The 21,395-nt window shown below is 42.4% G+C and overlaps 1 protein-coding gene across 1 annotated transcript; it reads left to right on the top strand.

The window, feature by feature from the left end:
- The first annotated feature begins 870 nt into the window (after positions 1–870).
- Positions 871–21,304, top strand: LOC149460658 (uncharacterized). The gene is made up of 5 exons (XM_089679376.1): positions 871–963; positions 1,043–1,240; positions 1,331–1,472; positions 4,409–4,566; positions 21,114–21,304. Exons 2-5 carry the CDS (start codon positions 1,115–1,117, stop codon positions 21,237–21,239), a joined length of 552 nt encoding a protein of 183 aa, XP_089535502.1. The 5' UTR covers positions 871–963; positions 1,043–1,114; the 3' UTR covers positions 21,240–21,304.
- The last annotated feature ends 91 nt before the right edge of the window (positions 21,305–21,395 follow it).

Below are 21,395 nucleotides of genomic sequence, written 5' to 3'. Positions count from 1 at the left end.
GGAGGTCACATGACATCACTCTCATCTCTATTAATAAAACACAGACCTGACCGGAGAGGTGAGGAGGATTCTGGGAGGTCACATGACATCACTCTTATCTCTATTAATAAAACACAAACCTGACCGGAGAGGTGAGGAGGATTCTGGGAGGTCACATGACATCACTCTTATCTCTATTAATAAAACACAGACCTGACCGGAGAGGTGAGGAGGATTCTGGGAGGTCACATGACATCACTCTTATCTCTATTAATAAAACACAGACCTGACCGGAGAGGTGAGGAGGATTCTGGGAAGTCACATGACATCTCTCTTATCTCTATTAATAAAACACAGACCTGACCAGAGAGGTGAGGAGGATTCTGGGATTCTAACATGATATTCCTATTGGTTCCTTAATACAGAGATTTCCTCTTCTGAAGTCAGGTGATCATATGACCATCACAGTGCCTCCATGTGACTCCCTAAACCCTGAGAGACACAACATGCAGAAGATTCTAGAAGTCACCAAGAAGATGATGGAGCTGCTGACAGGAGAGGTGAGCGGTGCCGGGAATTCTGGGACATTCTCCAGTAACAGACAAGGGATGTGTCTGGATGGTGACTGTATCATTGTGTGTGTCAGGTTCCTATAAGGTGTCAGGGTGTCACTGTCTATTTCTCCATGGAGGAGTGGGAGTATTTAGAAGGACACAAGGATCTCTACAAGGACGTCATGATGGACAATCAGCCGCCCCTCACATCACCGGGTAAGAGGAGACTTTATTGTAAAGGAGAGAGCAGTACGGAGGATCCACCTAGATCCCCCATCATCTGATAAACACATAGAAACAATGGATTCAGTCAGTGTGTGTGTTTCCTACAGATGGATCCAGTCATGGGAACCCACCAGAGAGATGTCCCCGTCCTCTGTATTCCCGGGATTCCACACAGGAAGGTCACACCATCCCTCACTATCATCAGGTAGATGATGACAATTATTGTTAGTTGTGATTTATACACAGCATGTTTGTTACAATGAATGTTTTATTATATCTTTCAGAGTGGAATCCTCGGGGATGATAATATTGATGTTAAAGAAGAGTATAAAGAGGAGGATGAGGAGTATGGAGTGATGGAGGAGTTTTCAGAAGGACACAAGGATATGATGGAGCCACCTAATACCAGGAACCCACCAGAGAGATGTCCTCATCCTCTGTATTCCCCTCAGGAAGGTCACACCATCCCTCACCATTACAAGGTTGGTGGGATGGAGAATCTAGAACATGGACTTGTAGGGGTGATAAGTGGATATTTTTATGTGATATTTTCTCTCATTTCCTTGATTTAGAGTGGAGATCCAATCGATATAGAATTTGAGGTGAAAGCAGAAGAAGAAGAGGCGTATGTGAGGGATGATCAGCAGTCTATGAAGGAGGATGGAATAACGGGGACATTTATAGAGGAGGACACTCCTACAGAGATCAGCACAGGTGGGTCATGAACACTAAATCCATTCCTCCACCCATACTGCTCACTGATTGGTCCAGAGTAGGGCGGGGACTGGGTGATATCAGCCTGTAATCCCCTGGTCACTTTCCTGAGCTGTGTTCCCCGTCCTGTATTCCTGGATTTCTCTCGGATAATCTTCCTTCTCTGTGCTGCAGACACAATTTATGTCTCTAGACTGGATTTATGGAGGTTCTGGGGTTCAGCTGGCAGCAAAATGTTGATTTTTACTCTAAGCATTGCATAATGTAGCACCCAGGACATGTGACTGGGGTCTCCTGCCTTGTGCCTGACTCTTCCAGGGGACCTTCTCTGTTGTCTGCTGGCTGTGCCGGGTGGAGGGATATGTCTGTAGTGTCTCAGACCCAAGTCACTGAGTGCAGTCTCAGGAGATGGGAGGCAGCGGTGTGGGATCTCTGCAACTTGTCTACAGTAAACATTTAACCACTTTCCCTCCAGAGGATTTACCCCCCTTAACTAGCTGCCGACCGCAGATAGCCGAATGATGGCTGCACTGCGGCCGGCCAGTTCTGAGTGGACGTCATATGACGTCCTCCCAGAACGCGCTCTCCTGCGCGCCCCAGGGGGCGCGCACCCGGCGATCTCCGTGATCGCTGTGTCCTACGGACACAGCTGATCACGTGATGTGCTAAAAGGCCAATCACAGCGGCCTTTTACCACGTGATCAGCGGTGTCCAATGACACGCTGATCAGAGGGAAATGCAAGTGCCGGTTCTCGGCTGCACTTTCCTCACACTGTCAGATCGTGAGGAAAGTACTGCCGAGAACCGGCAGTTGTCAGAGCGGGGATCGGCACCGATCATCAGGGCACTGATGATCAGTGCCCTGATAATCGGTGCCCAGCAGTGACCCCCGCAAGTTCTGCCCACCTGTGCCCAGCAGTGCGCCCACTAGCTCCTCCCACCTGTGCCCAGCAGATCACCCACCTGTGCCCAGCAGTGCACCCACCTGTGCCACTCTGCAGTGCCACCTACCTGTGCCCAGCAGTGCCACCCACCTGTGCCCAGCAGTGCCACCCACCTGTGCCCACCAGTGCCACCCACCTGTGCCCACCCACCAGTGCTGCCCACCAGTGCTGCCAGTCAGTGCCACCAGTCAGTGCCCAGGGGTTGTGCCAGTCAGTGCCGCCAGTCAGTGCCCAGCAGTGATGCCAGTCAGTGCCGTCTATCAGTACCCATCATCAGTGTCACCTATCAGTGCCGCCTATCAGTGCTGCATATTAGTGCCGCCTATCCGTGACACCTCATTAGTGCTGTCTATCAGTGCCGCCTATCCGTGCCACCTCATTAGTACTGCCTATCAGTGCCCTTTAGTGCTGCCTATCAGTGCCCATTAGTGCCGCCTATCAGTGCCCATCAGTGCTGCCTCATCAACGCAAATCAGTGAAGGAGAAAAAATACATGTTTGAAAAATTTTATAATAGAAACAAAGAAACTTTTTTTTTATTTTTCAAATTTTTTGCAATTTTTTTATTTATAGCGCAAAAAGTAAAGCGCCCAGTGGCGATTAAATACCACCAAAAGAAAGCTCTATTTGTGAGAAAAAAATGATCAAATTTTCATATGGGTACAATGTTGCATGACCGCGCAGTTGTCAATCAAAGTGCGGCAGCGCTGAAAGCTGAAAATTGGCCTGGTAAATAAGTAGGGATAAGTGCCTGGTAGGCAAGTGGTTAATGACCACGCCTCTTTTTGCTACTCCGCGCTGCACTAATTCAACGGATAATTGCGCGGTCATGCAATGCTGCACCCAAACAAAATGTACGTCCTTTTTTTCACACAAATAGAGCTTTCTTTTGGTGGTATTTTATCACCTGTGCGCTTTTTATTTTTCCCGCTGTATACAAAACAGACTGAACATTTTGAAGAAAATTAATATTTTTTACTTTCGGCTATAAAAAATATATAGTAAACTCAAAGTTAGTTATAAATTTAGACCACAATGTATTCTGCTCCATGTTTTTGGTAAAAAAAATCCCAATAAGTGTATATTGATTGCTTTGTGTGACAGTTATAGCGTCTACAAACTATGCAATTTACGCCATTTTTTTGCTATACAGCGCTGCACTAGTTTAACTGACAATTGCGCAGTCATGCAATAAAGTGGTCATTTGGGGGGGGTTTTTGCTATACTGGCATTTCAGGTCCTCCGAATCTGTGATAGGTAGTCAGGAAGTGTAAGGTGGTCTTTGGATTTTGGGGTCCTGTACTTGGCTGAACTGCCAAAATGTCTCTCACATGTGGTACCCCCATACTCGGGAGAAGTAGCAGAATGTATTTTGGGGAGTAATTCCACATATACCCATGGCATGTGTGAGCAATAAATCATTTAAGTGACAATTTTGTGTAAACTTTTTTTTTTGTCATTTTCCAAAAACTTGTGGTAAAAAAATTAATTCTTCTATTGATTCAACATTCCTCTCAGCAAATAGTTTGGGGTGTCTACTTTCCAAAAAGGGGTCATTTTGGTGGGTGGGGGCATTCTATGCCCAGCATTAGAAGTTTATACCACACATCACTCACTCTTCTAACCACCTGAAGACCAAGCCTTCTCTGACACTTTTTGTTCACATGAAAAAAAATCAATATTTTTTGCTAGGAAATTAATTTAAACCCCAAACATTATATATTTTTTAAAGGACACCCTAGTGAATAAAATGGTGGGTGCTGCAATTTTTTCTGTCACATAGTACTTGCGCAGCAATGTTTCAAACGCAATTTTTTTTTTAAAAAATACACTTTTTTTACTTTTAATGCACAAAAACACAATATATTGGCAAATTATTTTGTAAAATATAAAAGATGATGGTGTGCCGAGAAAATACCAAACCTGACATGCTTTAAAACTGTGCATGCCCCGTGCAATGGCGACAAACTGCATATGTTTTTAATATCTATAGGTAACGTTTTAAAGCCTTTACAAGCTACCATTGTAGATTTACAGAGGAGGTCTGGTGTTAGAATTACTGCCCTTCATCTGACGTTCGTGGTGATACCTCACATGCATGGTGCAACCGCTGTTTACATACCGGCACAGGATCAACGCTCACAAACTCAGGTGTGCACGCGGGGGTGAGGGTACTTTTTTTTTCTTTTCTTTTTTTAAGTTATTTAGATTTTTTTAATTATTTTTACACCGTTTTTTTTTTTTTTTTTTATCACTTTTAATGCTATAACAGGGAATGCAAATATCCCCAATAACTTCAATGGGTATTGTCATATATTCTTTTTTGAGAAATCTGGGGTCTATCAGACTCTGGATATCTCCTCTGCCCTTACATTATCTAATCAAACCAACATCGGTGATCAGATGCTTTCCCAATTTACAAATGGCGCTGTTTATATCCTACTAAACTGAAGTGATGAAATACTCGTAGATTCCGATTTCTTAGACTATAGAGATTATTGGCACCATTCTGGTCTCTGGGCTCTATTGTCAGCTGGCAGAAACACCGGCTGCATTCTCAGGTTCCCCGGATGGCACGGGACTGCCCAAGAAAGCCTTGGAAGGCAGTGGGGGAGGGGGGCATCATATCCTGCTGCTTGTAAAAGCAATCCTGCAGCTAATTATCTACTAGGATTGCTTTTACATAAAAGCCGATCACCAGCTGAAAAAAATGATACCAGGATGATGCCTGCAGATGTAGGCATCATCCTGGTATAACCATTCAAAGTCCAGTGATGTACCAGTACGTTGCTGGTCCTTGTTGGGTATATATGATATGTTCTTTTTTTTGTATGCAGCCTGTGGACTGAATGAAAAAAAGAGAAGGAATCTCTGCCCCCCCATAAAAGTGTGGTATGCCCACCATTAAATTATACCGCCCTGCATCCACCCACTTCTAATGGTGGGCACACATTAGGTCGCACGGTGCCACATGCCCCAGTTCCAAGATTGTACAAATGTCTAAATAGTGTCACGCTTGAATAAAAATTGTCCACGTATAAGTGGTACCCCATATGGAGAAATGATGACACCAAGTCCCAAACTATCTTGCCACTGCTCCCCATGTAGTCTGGGCATCCAGGGGGCTCCACGTGACTATATTTTCCCTCGTAAATCCAAAACTTATAAGTATAGCCTGTTGTCCTCTCACAGGTCTTCTACATCTTGACCCCATATCTGGCACGCTTGCTGGGGAGAAATTGTTTGTATGCAAGGCGGCCAGAAAAATGAATGAGGGATTCATCAACGCAGATGTTTTGCTGGCGAGTATAGACATCTGCAATTTTTTGGTTAAGTTGATTTACGAGGGGCTGAATTTTGTGGAGCCGGTCAAATTCAGGGTCACCACAAGGACGACAGAGTGTATTGTCATTGAAATGCATAAAACACATTATACTCTCATATCTATGCCTGGCCATGGCAGCAGAGAACACGGCATATGATGAATCAGGCCTGCGGACCAATACAACTGCAATTCATTTCTTTTAGTAATGCCCATGTTGAGGGTTAGGCCCAAAAAAATATAAAGTCAAAAACCGTAATGGGTTTCCATGCGAATAGTCTGGCAAGGTTTGAATTTGGGTTGGCGGCGATAAATTGTTGTGCATATAAATTGCTTTGATCCACAATCAATGCACACAGATATTCCGTGAAAAACAGCTCCAAAAAATCAAGGGGAGGAGTTAAATTTGCTATTTCCACCTGAATTCTGGGTTGGGCAGTTCTATGGGCCTGTGTGCAAATTCTTGGTGGTTGCGTGACAATACTTGTGCTCGCCACCTCACCAGCTTGTACTGCAATTATGGGACTCCCCACGTCACCAAGTCATACTGCAGTGCTGGTATTATTATTATTATACAATATTTATGGCGCCAACAGTTTGCTCAGCACTTTACAATATAACAGGAGACAATACAGCTACAATACAGATCAATACAAGAGGGATAGGAGGGCCTGATCCTGGGAACTTACAATCTAAGAGAAATGTGAAAGGATGTACTAGGCCACTGGTGCTCGCCAGTTCACCAAAAGGTAGCGTGGCACTAGTACTGGCACTCTGCTGCACATGAGAGTCATCAAAATTTACCAGCAAGTGCTAGCAGAGATCAGGCCTGATTCTGCCAACACTACAGTTTTGTGTGCAATGTATCAAGTGACTGTGACCTACTGACACTGCACTTGCTGGGGGAGAAGGGGGGGTAAGCGTAGGGGCTAAACGCAGGTGCTGGCAGGTGCCGGGGCTGATCTTGCTAACGCTGCTTTTTTGGGGACACTATACTAATGTGATAAAAAAACAATATTGGTGAAGCTCTGCACATTGAAAACTAAATAAGTATTTACAATGATATAAAAATACATATAAAGTGACCACACTGTATTGAAAGGTATTGATAACTAGTGCTAAATAATCCCCCCCAAAAAATATATAAGTGCCAAGTGTTGAAAGTGCAAAACAGGTCATCCGTCTGCTGACTAGATCGCGCCAAAATACAATATATGCACAATAAACATAATACACCATAACATTGCACACTCTAACTGAAAGTAGAAAGTGCTCAGTATGAGGATGAATATTGAGTGAAAGTGAAATCCACAATAAAGTGCAAAACAGGTCATGCGTCTGCTGACTAGATCGTGCCAAAATCTAATACATGCACAGTATACGTAATACACCATAACATTGCACACTAACTGAAAGTGACAGGTGCTCAGTATGAGGATGAATATTCATTGAAAGTAAAATCCACAATAAAGTGCAATAACAAAGTGCTTGACATTTCATGTGCAAACAAACACCGCAATGTCAGTGTTTCAATTCTTCACTCCAAACATGATGCGTGTTAGCATGCCACACGTGTATATCGTAATCCAAAAGTGGCTAAAGTGCCTCCTCACCTTAACCATGCGACCCCTAAGGGCCACAATGCTTTAGGTATTATAACTCCACCAGACTGGGGATCTCTGTAATAATACTCCTGTAGTAGCACTCCATCTCCTCTGCCAGGTCACTTATGCCCTGAGATGGTAGTACCCCCGGGATAATCACAAGGCCATAGAGAGGCAGACAAAGAGCCTCCATAGTGAGATGCCGTTTATTCCATATAGCAGATGATAACAAGCCAAAAGAGAACACTCACAGTATAGCAGATCTCATCCAGCTGGTCTCCCATGTGCTGTGGGTGTACTGCAAGGTGCTGGGTGTCCAAAGATGGCGTCTGCTGGATGTGCGTAACAGGAATTATGTCACCGCGCTCTACACGTTACTCCACGATGTCACGTGGCTTCATCAGGATCCTGACACCCACAGCACATGGGAGACCAGCTGGATGAGATCTGCTGTACTGTGAGTGTTCTCTTTTGGTTTGTTTTTGTTTTGGTTTTGTGCTGTGGGTGTCAGGATCCTGATGAAGCCACGTGACATCGTGGAGTAACGTGTAGAGCGCGGTGACATAATTCCGGTTACGCACATCCAGCAGACGCCATCTTTGGACACCCAGCACCTTGCAGTACACCCACAGCACATGGGAGACCAGCTGGATGAGATCTGCTATACTGGGAGTGTTCTCTTTTGGCTTGTTATCATCTGCTATATGGAATAAACGGCATCTCACTATGGAGGCTCTTTGTCTGCCTCTCTATGGCCTTGTGATTATCCCGGGGGTGTCACCATCTGAGGGCATAAGTGACCTGGCAGAGGAGATGGAGTGCTACTACAGGAGTATTATTACAGAGATCCCCAGTCTGGTGGAGTTATAATACCTAAAGCATTGTGGCCCTTAGGGGTCGCATGGTTAAGGTGAGGAGGCACTTTAGCCACTTTTGGATTACGATATACACGTGTGGCATGCTAACACGCATCATGTTTGGAGTGAAGAATTGAAACACTGACATTGTGGTGTTTGTTTGCACATGAAATGTCAAGCACTTGTTATTGCACTTTATTGTGGATTTCACTTTCACTCAATATTCATCCTCATACTGAGCACCTGTCACTTCCAGTTAGTGTGCAATGTTATGGTGTATTATGTTTATTGTGCATATATTGTATTTTGTCACCATCTAGTCAGCAGACGGATGACCTGTTTTGCACTTTCAACACTTGGCACTTATATATTTTTTGGGGGGGATTATTTAGCACTAGTTATACCTTTCAATACAGTGCGGTCACTTTATATGTATTTTATATCATTGCACCGACTTATTTAGTTTTTCATGTGAAGCGCTTCACCAATATTGTTTTTTATGTCATCCATCCTGTGGTATTGGGGATAGGTGGTAGCAGCTGCAAATATTTGGGGTTGTTTTTGTTCATACCAGTGGAGCGCAGGGGATTATTTGTTTATTTACTATACTAATGTGAACGCTGGTATAGTGCTGATCTGATCAAAGATATTGATCCGTTTAGACACCATACTAGTAGCAATAGAGGTTTATTGTGTATGAGAGTCTTCCTGGCAATCGAGGGGTTAAATGTGATGACTGGTGTACTGAAGGGCAATCTGACACCATCTGGGAGGGGAGTGAAAACCACGGGAGCGCCAATCACTTATATATATATGTGATTTTGTGAACCGCCCTGTAGCAGTATTTCTGCTATAGGGCGGTCAGGAAGCGGTTACAGAAGCTGTTTGTGATATGGAGCTGTGTTACTTTACCTGACAATTGCACGGTCATGCAACGCTGAACTAAAATTAAATTTACATATCTTTTTCTCCACAAATTGAGCTTTCGTTTGGTGGTATTTGATCGACTGTGGATTTTTTATTTTTTTGCGCTATAAAAAACGACTAACAATTTTGAGAAAAAAACAATATTTTGGACTTTTTGCTATAAAACATGTCCAGTAAAAAAAGTAAAAATCAAATTTAGTCATAAATTTTGTCCAAAATGTATTCTGCTCTGTGTCTTTGCTAAAAAAATCCCAATTTGTGTAAATTAATTGGTTTACATGACAGTTATAGCGTTTATAAATGGCGGTATAGATACTGGATTTTTTAAAATATACTAATAATAGTGGAAATCAGCGATTTATAACGGCGATCAGCGATTTATGACGGCGATCAGCGACTCATGGCGGGACTGAGGTGGACATTCTGACACTGGGGGGGAACTGACTTGGGGTCACTGACATCCACAGTGACACTAATATAGTGATCAGAGCAAAAAAAACCACTGACACTGTACTAATAGCACTGGGGAGGAAGGGGTTAACCTCTGGAGACAAAGGGTTAACTGTGTGAGGGGAGTGTTTTACTAGGGGGCGGGATCTGTTACTAGGGGGCGGGGTGTGTGTACCTCTCTGTTACACACTATCCCAGAAGGCTGAGCTCAGTGATCCTGGAACAGTGTGCTGAAAGCTGACAGGGAGGAGAGCACCATTGAATACAATACATCCTTCCTCTCTGGCAATCGCCAGGCTCCAGCGGGTAATCACCGGCCGGGACCCAGTGATTGACATCCACAGTCATGATCAGTGCCGCGGGTACGGCGGTCACACACCTCACGCGCGCTCCCTACCCCGGAATGCAGGATTATGTATATACACGTGATCCTGCACACAGGGGCCGCCTTGTAGCAGTATATTTACTGTGGGTGGTCCCCTAGTGGTTAAGCTTCCACTGATTACTGAATACCAATATTATGAGTCCTGACCCTTACACTGTATAATTTATATTGTACATTACATTCTCCTGACCCCTGCACTATATACTCCATGTTGTACATTACATCCTCCTGACCCCTGCACTATATACTCTATGTTGTACATTACATACTCCTGACCCATGCACTATATAATCTATGTTGTAAATTATATACTCCTGACCCCTGCACTATATACTCTATGTTGTACATTACATACTCCTGACCCCTGCACTATATACTCTATGTTGTACATTACATACTCCTGACCCCTGCACTATATACTCTGTGTTGTACATTACATACTCCTGGCCCCTGCACTATATACTCTATGTTGTTCATTACATACTCCTGTCCCCTGCACTATATACTCTGTTGTACATTACATACTCCTGACCCCTGCACTATATACTCTATGTTGTACATTACATACTCCTGACCCCTGCACTATATACTCCATGTTGTACATTACATACTCCTGACCCCTGCACTATATACTCCATGTTGTACATTACATACTCCTGACCCCTGCACTATATACTCCATGTTGTACATTACGTACTCCTGACCCCTGCATTATATACTCTATGTTGTACATTATATACTCCTGACCCCTGCAGTATATACTCTGTTGGACATTACATACTCCTGACCCCTGCACTATATACTCTATGTTGTACATTACATACTCCTGACCCTTGCACTATATACTCTATGTTGTACATTACATACTCCTGACCCCTGCACTATATACTCTATGTTGTACATTATATACTCCTGACCCCTGCACTATATACTCTATGTTGTACATTACATACTCCTGACCCCTGCACTATATACTCTATGTTGTACATTACATACTCCTGACCCCTGCGCTATATACTCTTTTGTACATTACATAATCCTTACCCCTGCACTAAATACTCTATGCTGCACATTACATACTCCTGACCCCTGCACTATTTACTCTCTGTTGTACATTCCATACTCCTGACCCCTGCACTATTTACTCTCTGTTGTACATTCCATACTCCTGACCCCTGCACTATATAATCTATGGTGTACATTTCATACTCCTGACCCCTGCACTATATACTCTGTTGTACATTACATACTCCTGACCCCTGCACTATATACTCTATGTTGTACATTACATCCTCCTGACCCCTGCACTATATACTCTGTAGTACATTACATACTCCTGACCCCTGCACTATATACTCTATGTTGTACATTCCATACTCCTGACCCCTGCACTATATACTCTATGTTGTTCATTACATACTGCTAAACCCCGGCACTATGTACTTTGTTGTACATTACATACTTCTGGCCCCTGCACCATATACTCTGTTGTACATTACAAACTCCTGACCCCTGCACTATATTTTTTTTGTACATTACATACTCCTTACCCTTGCACTATATACTCTATGTTGTACATTACATACTCCTGACCCCTGCACTATATACTCTATGCTGTACATTACATAGTCCTGACCCCTGCACTATATACTCTATGTTGTACATTACATACTCCTGACCCCTGCACTATATACTCTGTGTTGTACATAACATACTCCTGACCCCTGCAGTATATACTCTTTGTTGTTCATTACATACTACTAAATCCCTGCACTATATACTCTATGTTGTACATTACATACTCCTTACCCCTGCACTATATACTCTATGCTGTACATTACATACTCCTGACCCCTGCACTAGATACTCTATGTTGTACATTACATACTCCTGACCCCTGTACTATATACTCTGTAGTACATTACATACTCCTGACCCCTGCACTATATACTCGTTAGTACATTACATACTCCTGACCACTGCACTATATACTCTTTTGTACATTACATACTCCTGACCCCTGCACTATATACTCTGTTGTACATTACATACTCCTGACCCCTGTACTATATACTCTGTAGTACATTACATACTCCTGACCCCTGCACTATATACTCGTTAGTACATTACATACTCCTGACCACTGCACTATATACTCTTTTGTACATTACATACTCCTGACCCCTGCACTATATACTCTGTTGTACATTACATACTCCTGACCCCTGCACTATGTACTCTATGTTGTACATTACATACTCCTGATCCCTGCACTATATACTCTATGTTGTACATTCCATAGTCCTGACCCCTGCACTATATACTCTATGTTGTACATTGCATACTCCTGACCCCTGCACTATATACTCTATTTTGTACATTACATACTCCTGTCCCTTGCACTATATACTCCATGTTGTACATTACATACTCCTGACCCCTGCACTTTATACTCTATGCTTTACATTACATACTCCTGACTCCTGCACTATATACTCTATGCTGTACATTACATACTCCTGACCCCTGCAATATAAACTCTATGCTGTACATTACATACTCCTGACCCCTGCACTATATACTCTATGTTGTACATTACATCCTCCTGACCCCTGCACTATATACTCTATGTTGTACATTACATACTCCTGACCCCTGCACTATATACTCTGTTGTACATTACATACTCCTGACCCCTGCACTATATACTCTGTTGTTCAATACATACTCCTGACCCCTGCACTATATACTCTGTGTTGAACATTACATACTCCTGACCCCTGCACTATATACTCTATGTTGTACATTACATACTCCTGACTTCTGCTCTCCCCCTCCCCCGACTGCTATATATTCACATAATATAGATTCTCTTTTATTCCCCCCATTTCCTCCCAGCTGGACATTTTATATCGGATGATGTGATTGGAGCACAGACTTTTACATGGTGATAATAATGTGATAACATCCTCCAACTTTGGACCCTTAAACAGAAAGTGATAATGAGGGAGGAGCCAATACCCCAATGATGGTGGTCTTCAGGATCAGTCCAGTCTTCATCTTGGTTGTTCTCCCCCCATCCTCACTCTCTGACCTCTGGTGGGGCTCAGCCCCGCTGTTCTTCATGACTAAATCATGGACTAAATAAGGAAGTGCAGTACTTCTTGTGTTGGGAAGATGGTGATGAGTGATAGAGGGGGTGGGGACCCTCGTCCTATAATCCCCTCATCACTGTCCCTCCTATAAAAGACAGTTCTGGTTGTTTCCTCACTCTCTGACTAAGGTCCATGAATAAAGAAATGACCTGGTAGGAGATCAGAGGAGCCATTTCCTAGTTCCCTTGTGGGTGGAATTGTAAGCTCCTCAGAGCCCAAGCTGCCTGATGTGGGTGGAGTCCTGGTTTGGGGGAACCAATCAGCTCCTGTCTAGTAATCCTCTTTGTATTTTAGTCCATGGCCGGGAGATGAGGAAAACCTCCGAGGATTGTCTCACTTTGTCTCCAGACTGGAAAGTAGATGATGAGGACATCACACAGTATAGTCCAGGAGAAAACCCGGCTCCCTCCAATGTCCATCCGGCACCACCCAGTGTAGATGGACCATCGGATTCCTCGTATCCTGAGGAACCTCAGACTGTGCGGGACCGGGCCGACCCTCCAACAGGGAAGAGCTTCTCCTGTACTGAGTGCGGGAAGGGTTTCATTTCTAAATCCAAATTTAATGTGCATAAAAGATCTCACACGGGGGAGAAGCCATATTCCTGTCTTAAGTGCGGGAAATGTTTTTCAGTGAAGTCCAGTCTTTACACACATCAAAGATCTCACTCGGGGGAGAAGCCATATTCCTGTCCTGAGTGCGGGAAATTTTTTTCAGTGAAGTTCAATCTTTCCATTCATCAGAGATCTCACTCGGGGGAGAAGCCATATTCCTGTCTTGAGTGTGGGAAATGTTTTTCAGTTAAGTCCAATTTTTATAGACATAATAGATCTCATACGAGGGAGAAGCCGTATTCCTGTCCTGAGTGCGGGAACTGCTTTTCAGAGAAGTCCATTCTTCATAAACATCAGAAATGTCACACGGGGGGGAAATCATTTTCCTGTCCTGAGTGTGGAAAATATTTTTCAGCTAAGGCCAATCTTTATAGACATAAGAGATCTCACACGGGGGAGAAGCCGTATTCCTGTCCTGAGTGCGGGAAATGTTTTTCACAGAAGTCCCATCTTTCTAAACATCAGAGATCTCACACGGGGGAAAAGCCACTTCCCTGTCCTGAGTGAGGGAAATGTTCCTCACTGAAGTCCTGTCTTCCTGTACATGAGGGATCCCACACAACCCTGGAGGTGTATTAGTGCCTTGAGTGCGGGAAATGTCTTCTAGATGAATGTTGCTGGACATCCCAGCTCTCATGTGGGGAAGAAGCACACCCTGATATACACCTCAGATATACTCCATGGCTGATCTTCATCATGGAAGTAACAGTTCATAAGGAGATCAGAGGTCCCCAAAGACATGGATGAAGTGTGGGACCAGGTCGGCCATTGATGGCAGGAGAAGAATAACAATGGAGTCCTGACTTAGAGCACTGAATAAAAATGATGGTTTTTCTTTTACTATTTCCATATGTTTGGAATTTAATATTTTATTTTTTAATTGGCTGTGAATATTACACATTTTTATTGTCTTTTCTATACACACACTTCATCTTTTATATTTGTAATAATAAAGTATATATTTATCAGACATGTTTAATATTATAATGGCTCTGTAATCCAATTGTTTTGTTGTTATGACATTATGGCAGTTGAGGTCCTCCAGGTGAATGGCAATACGCTATATCTAGTTTGAGGACATCATGTTGTTATGTATACATTGTATATTATAATCCCAGTTGTCACACTCCCTATAATTGGCAGAGTATTATTATTCATTTTATACACAGTTGTATTGAAAATACTAGCAGTCAGACATCACTAACCGGATCAATCTCTGTTTTTGGTAGAAATGATATTTCTACATGGCAAATAATTTCCTAGCAGGTGTAGTAGAGTAATAGAAATCCAACAGACCCAACAGTCATGCATTGCATGCTGCTGATTCTGTGTCATTGAATCACTCATTGAAAGGGGCGTGTTCAAAATAATCACAGTGTGGAGTTCTATTAGTGAGGTCATTCATTCTTTGATAAACAGGTGGCAATTATTGCCCTTATTTAAGGAAGGAAGGCAGCAAATGTTGGACATGCCGGTTACAGTGCATTTCTCTCTGAAATTCTGAGGAAAATGGGTTGTTCCAGACATTGTTCAGAAGAACAGCGTACCTTGATTAAAAAGTTGATTGGAGGGGAAAACATATAAAGAAGTGCAGAAAATGATCGGCTGCTCAGCTAAAATGATGGCAAATGCTTTAAAATGGCAACCAAAACCTGAAAGACGTGGAAGAAAGCGAAAAACTACCATTGGAATGGATAGAAGAATAGCCAAAATGGCGCGGACTCAGCCAACAATCAGCTCCAGGAAGATGAAAGAAGGTGTGACGTTCCCTGTGAGGACTCAGCCAACAATCAGCTCCAGGAAGATGAAAGAAGGTGTGACGTTCCCTGTGAGGACTGTTACAATTAGAAGACGCCGATGTGAAGCCAAGCTATCTGCAAGAAGTCCCCGCAAAGTCCCACTGTTGGGAGAAAGACGTGTGCTGAAGAGGTTACAATCTGCCAAAGAGCACATTGACCGGCCTAAAGAGAAATGGTGCAACATTTTGTGGACTGATGAAAGTAAGATTGTTCTTTTTGGGTCTAGTGGGCGGAGACAGTTTGTCAGACGACCCCCAAACACTGAATTCAAGCCACAGTACACTGTGAAGACCGTGAAGCATGGTGGTGCAAGCATCATGATATGGGGATGTTTCTCATACTAGGGTGTTGGGCCTGATCACAGGGGCCAGAAGTTGGGGGACTCCATGCAACACAGATGTACAGCAGTTCTCAGAAACAGTGCGACTACAACCAAATATTCATGAAGTCATTCAAAGGAAAGGAAAATCTTCAAACATTTCTCAGTTTATATAGTGAATGTTGGAGTTTGTAAAGAAGAATACAAACACTGCGATTTTTTTTTGAACCGTCTAATATTTACTTTTCTTCCATTTTTTTAGAGGAACAACACAAATTTGATGTATTTTTCTTCATGTTGTGATTTGGAATAGAATGTGTCGTGTTCCCAATGCATTTGTGTGGATGGAAATAAAAGCTATTAGAAGGATTTTCAGCTTTAGTCACTTTTTTTCAACACACTGCGATTATTTTGAACATAACTGTATAAATGCATCAGGATTCTTTTTGTCCTTTTTGTACCTGTATAGGTACATCATGTGGTACTAATATGTTTCCTGCATATGGCACTATCTGGGATGATTTAAGGGCTTCATGTTCATCTATAAATTTACATACATCCCCTTTAATCTGGTCCACAATGTGGAATTTATCAGATCCATGTGTATGGCAAAGCAATGCACTAGATCGTTGCCAATGTAAATCTGATACCGGGGCTCATTGATTACCAGGAATAAATGATTGGCCGTTTTACCCCCAACTGAAATGGATAACATGCGTTTGGCAATAATATTATGACTTTTGGAGTCATTATCCAGATCATGGATCCAGTTATCCTGAGGGTTGGGATACCTGACTACTTTAGGATTAGACATTTGTGTTAGTAGATCTCTACTAATGTAACTATTTCCCAGCGTAAAGCCAGTTTAGCCTTTTTAGTTCTTCCCAGGTCATTGACTTTGAAGGGAAAGAACACATCCTCATTCACCTTTCCAATCCTTGCTAGGAATTGTGTATGATTACTGAACCCAGTAGAGTCAGTATCTTCTCTATGGAGGTGAATAGAACGTCCCCTTCCAGGCAGACATCTCTGACTCTTTCAGGGGACACACATCTGGTGTTCTCCTCCTGTCCACATAAGGTGGAGGTAGGTGTTGCCTGTAAGAAGGAAACATCTGGAATTTGGCTGTTCCTGAAATGGACCTCAATAGAGTCCGGTCTTTCCTCCATCACGTGGCAGTTACACGGATTGTGATAGGATTGGGAGTGCTCATAATTAATTGGCACATTGACCTGTGACCATATAACCTCACTGATAAAATCAATGACAGGGTTTCATCTCTGAAGGAGATCTATAGCAATAATTAGGGGTCATAGGGCAAACCAACTAGCAGTGTGGGATGGCAGATTCTTTTATTTCCCACTATGAAATGTAGCCAAGCCGTACCTGATACCTTCATGGCTGTACCGGATACACTCACAGGTTTTGCTGGGAAACTTTTCACCTTTATATTTCCCTGAAGAGAAGTCTTGGATTTGTTGGAAATCTTTCTGAGTTCTAATAGTTGCTTGGCTCCCCGTGTCTAATAAAGCCGTGATCTTTGGTAAATGATGATGTCATTCCACTTCAATGGAATACCTTTTGTCAATGTCCTGTAATGGGCAGAGGTACCTTGGGTGAGAAGTGAAGGTGTCTTTATGCTTTGTCTCATCCGCTGACCCCCCCTTCTTCTTCACATGGAAGCTCCTTGGATGGCTTGTCACGTTTTCATTGCGGAGGATTCTGTGGGCTGTAATACAGAAACACAAACATTCTGCCCCCCCTTACCTTTTGGCATAGGACAGGTTCAATCCTTCTCAGACATACAGACACTTGGCTTCATTTGTGCTCTCTTGTTTATCGGGACATTACAGGCATTATCATTGTTTGATGCTTTAACCTGTTCATTCCTGCTTCCTACTGAGGACGATTTTCTGCAGGATTGGGATTCCCTAAAAAAGGATTCTTAGTGTTAGCAGTGAAGAAATTGGTTATTTCCCCCATTTGTTCTGCTAATACACTGAACTGACCTGCATCTGCTCCAGGCTTCATATAGATTACTTCTACTTTTCCAATGGACTTTTGGGTTTGGAGTTTTGGAATTGGATGTCTGGGATCTGACAGAACTTTCTGTTTCAGAACCAGATTGGACCTTTTTCTGGTTGGACCTATAATTCTGGTAATAACCTCCCTGATTTCTCCTGTCGCTTAGTAAATTGCTGCTTTTTGTCTGAGTTGTCAGTGACGGGGACCTTCTTGAAATCCAGATTGGGTTTAGACTTCTTCTGACTGAGTGGTCTGGAGCTTCAACAACTTCAGCAGAACTCCTTTTTGGGGATTCAAACTTTCTGGGATCCTTTTTAATCTGAGTCTCAGCTATGTTTTCTGTGGGCTTTGTAAATCTCCTGCCCTGAGACTCTTCCCCATGCTGTAATCCAGCGTAGAGGGCGGTCCTCTCTGTCAGTAGCCAATCCAGAGTTTTTCTGGGATTACAATCCCGGGCCAAAATCATTTCTTTTTTATTTGGGAAAGCATCATAAAACAATTGGACACATTCAGGGCTGTCATAATCAGGATCTTTTTCAGCCAGGCTGTAGGCATTCTTGAGAACTGACAAAAACTCTCGGGGACTTTGATTTGGCCGACATTTTAAAGTCAAAATGTCTCTTTTATCAGCAGTAGCTGAGCGGTAGGGACCAAATTCTGCTTTTATTTCTGATACCACTTCAGACCATCTTATTACACCCGTGTCTCTGAGGCAAGTCAAGAAATTCCTGTGCTTTGGCTGAGACACCCATGGGACAAATTCAGTTTTCTGTTTGTCAGAATTCAAACTTCGGGTCATCATCGCCTCCTCGTAGGTTTCTGTGTGATCAATTATAGAAGGGATCCTTTCTTAGTAAAGAGGCCCACAGTTTCTGTTAGGAATGGTATCACTTTGGTGGTATCATACACAGCCCTCTGGGATTTTCTCTCACTTTTGGGGTGTTTATGAAGTGAGATGGGTCTTAATTTAGGAAGATAATGTTCCCTACTGGAAGGCATTTCATCCTCATCTGGGGGGTCACTGTAGTTACTTTCAGATTCTGAAGCCTCTGATTTTAATGGGATTACAATTTTAGGCCTCATAGAATGGTCTGGGTGTGAGCTGCTAAAGGGTTCAATGACATTTGTAGTCTGCCAAGTAGAAGGTGTAACCCTTGTACTGCTGGCTTTTAGCTCCTGTGTCTCCGGTACCAATTGCTGATATGTGCGGTTCTGGACATCTACCTCATGCTGGAGATGGGTATTCGCAATGCTCAGCTTTTCACATTCTCATTTCTAAAGTTGATTTTATCCCTTTACAGTCAGACAACTCCTCAGAGATCTGATCTAGATTCTTAACCACCTCCCATCCAGCCGTTGTATATAAACAGCCAGATGGTGGCAGTGTCATGTTTCACATGACTGTCATATGCCTTTAAGTGTTTTCTATATTTTTTCTCTGCTCCCCCCTTTCCTTTGGTTTAGTTAATGTTGTATAGATAGCCCTCCCCCTTTCCCAGGAATGCATTGCAGCTCTAGCCTCATGGTATGAAGCAGGAAACATTATGATCTTTTGACCTATCGAATGTTCATTGTTGTAAGATTCTCTCAGTTTATGGAATAAACTTCACAAGATCTACAAGATGTCTTATCGATTGAGTCACTGACTGTGGTATCCAGCTGAGGTTGAAGTTATAGCTATCTCATCACAACTGTAAGTTACAGAGAGCACACTATCAATGCTTAGATTGGAGAGACAGGTAGTGTAGGGGCAGGTGGCTGTTTATAAACAGACTCCCCACCCCCTGCTTGTGCACGCTCCCTGGGAGCAATGCGATCCGGTGCCTGCTGTGTCCTCCAGACACAGTGGATCACCGATCGTCTTACGGGACCTCTGTGTGAGGTCCCAATCATGTGATAACTGATTGGCCAATCAGTGATCACATGCAGAGTAGTAAGCAAGATGTCACTTCTGACATCATTGCTTACTATGTGTGAAATCTGTGAATGACCACAGAGGTCACATGGTACAGGGCTATTTACAACAACCTTGTACCATGTGACAACCTGTGACCAATCACAGCTTACACAGTATTTATCAATGGCTGCAAGAATGCAGCCAGAGTGAAGGAGAAATGATTGCTTTTACAGCCTTTATGGGTGTAACATAATCAGTGTAAAAAAAAAATCTTCATTATCCCCCACAAGTAGTACAGTGTCACCATGGTGACACTGTACTGCTAGGGTGACAGTATGATAAAAAAAACATAAATAATAATGTAAAAAACATTTTTAAAAAAAATATAATTTTTGGTTATACACTAATTTGGGTTTTTGTTTTACTAAAAAGATAATGGAATACATTTTGGCAAAGATGTATGATGAAATATTTTCTATTTGCAAAATTTTATAAGAAAAACACTTTTTTCAAAATTTTTGGACTTTTTAATTTATATAGCAAAAAAAATAAAAATCCCAGTGGTGAATAAAGACCACCAAAATAAAGCTTTATTGTCTCAAAAAAAAATGGTAAAAAATTCATATGGGTACAGTGTTGCATGACCGCGCAATTGTCATTCAAAGTGTAACAGTGCTGACAGCTGAAAACTGGCCTGGACAGGAAGGAAAGTGTCCGGACTTGAAGTGGTTAAAGAAGTGATCAATTCTTTATTTTGCAAATATTTTTTCTTAAAATTGAACATTTTATCTGACAATTGTTCCATCTCAGCAGAAATGTTTGTAGATTGAGTTTCTATCTCATGGAGTTTTCTCTGTAAGTGTTTAACATTCTCAGCCTCTGGCCTGATATACAATTTGCTTTATTTAATTGTTCTGCCAATTCAAAAATGACATCAAGAAGTTCTGGCCGAGATTTATGCAGCCGTGTTTCTTTTTCTTTCTTTGTTTTATCCTCAGCTATTATATACAGATAGCCAGCAACACGTGAATCATCAGAGCAGATATCATTTGTATACCCTGGAATCCTACTCCACATTTCAGTTACCCAATCATTCATATCCTGCTTAATGTCCAACTTATCTTTCACAAAAGACATCCCCTGAAATGTCACCAATTCTCTGACATCTCTCTGACTCAGAATAGCTTCAGATTCGGCACCAGAATGGCTACATCTACTAGGAACACTTCTCACATCAGACATTTTCTGTATTTGTAACTGACAACAGCGCTTTCAGAACCAAGAAAATGACTATAAAATATCTATACTTGCACCATTATATTTTTCTATCTGTTTCAAATGTAGGCAAATCTCAGCGGGATCTCCGAAATATATCAGAACTTTATCTGTGAGGAAATAATCCGTATACAATTCATGGAAACAGGCGGGATCTGGAATGAAGGAGATTCCCTACTAATTCTCACAAAGTAACCGACATCCCAGTTCTGTATTTGTGATAATTGGAAGACGAAATAAAACGCAATAATGTGCAAAAATATATATTTATTAATAATATAAATCAGTACAAAATGGGGATGAAATATAATAGGTGATGATAAATAATAAACAATACAAGATAACAGTACA

This window comes from Staurois parvus, unplaced genomic scaffold, assembly GCF_062004578.1.
Source record: "Staurois parvus isolate SC_StPar_1 unplaced genomic scaffold, SC_StPar_1.0 ptg000222l, whole genome shotgun sequence".
Taxonomy (NCBI): domain Eukaryota; kingdom Metazoa; phylum Chordata; class Amphibia; order Anura; family Ranidae; genus Staurois; species Staurois parvus.
Note: the sequence above shows the minus strand (reverse complement) of the source record. Positions and strands in the feature narration are given on the sequence as shown.

Coding starts and splice junctions, on each gene's coding strand:
- LOC149460658 (XM_089679376.1), top strand. CDS start 1,115: ATGGAGGAGTTTTCAGAAGGACACAAGGATATGATGGAGCCACCTAAT. Junction 1,241..1,330: donor CCATCCCTCACCATTACAAG/GTTGGTGGGATG, acceptor TCCTTGATTTAG/AGTGGAGATCCAATCGATAT. Junction 1,473..4,408: donor TCCTACAGAGATCAGCACAG/GTGGGTCATGAA, acceptor TAATATCTATAG/GTAACGTTTTAAAGCCTTTA.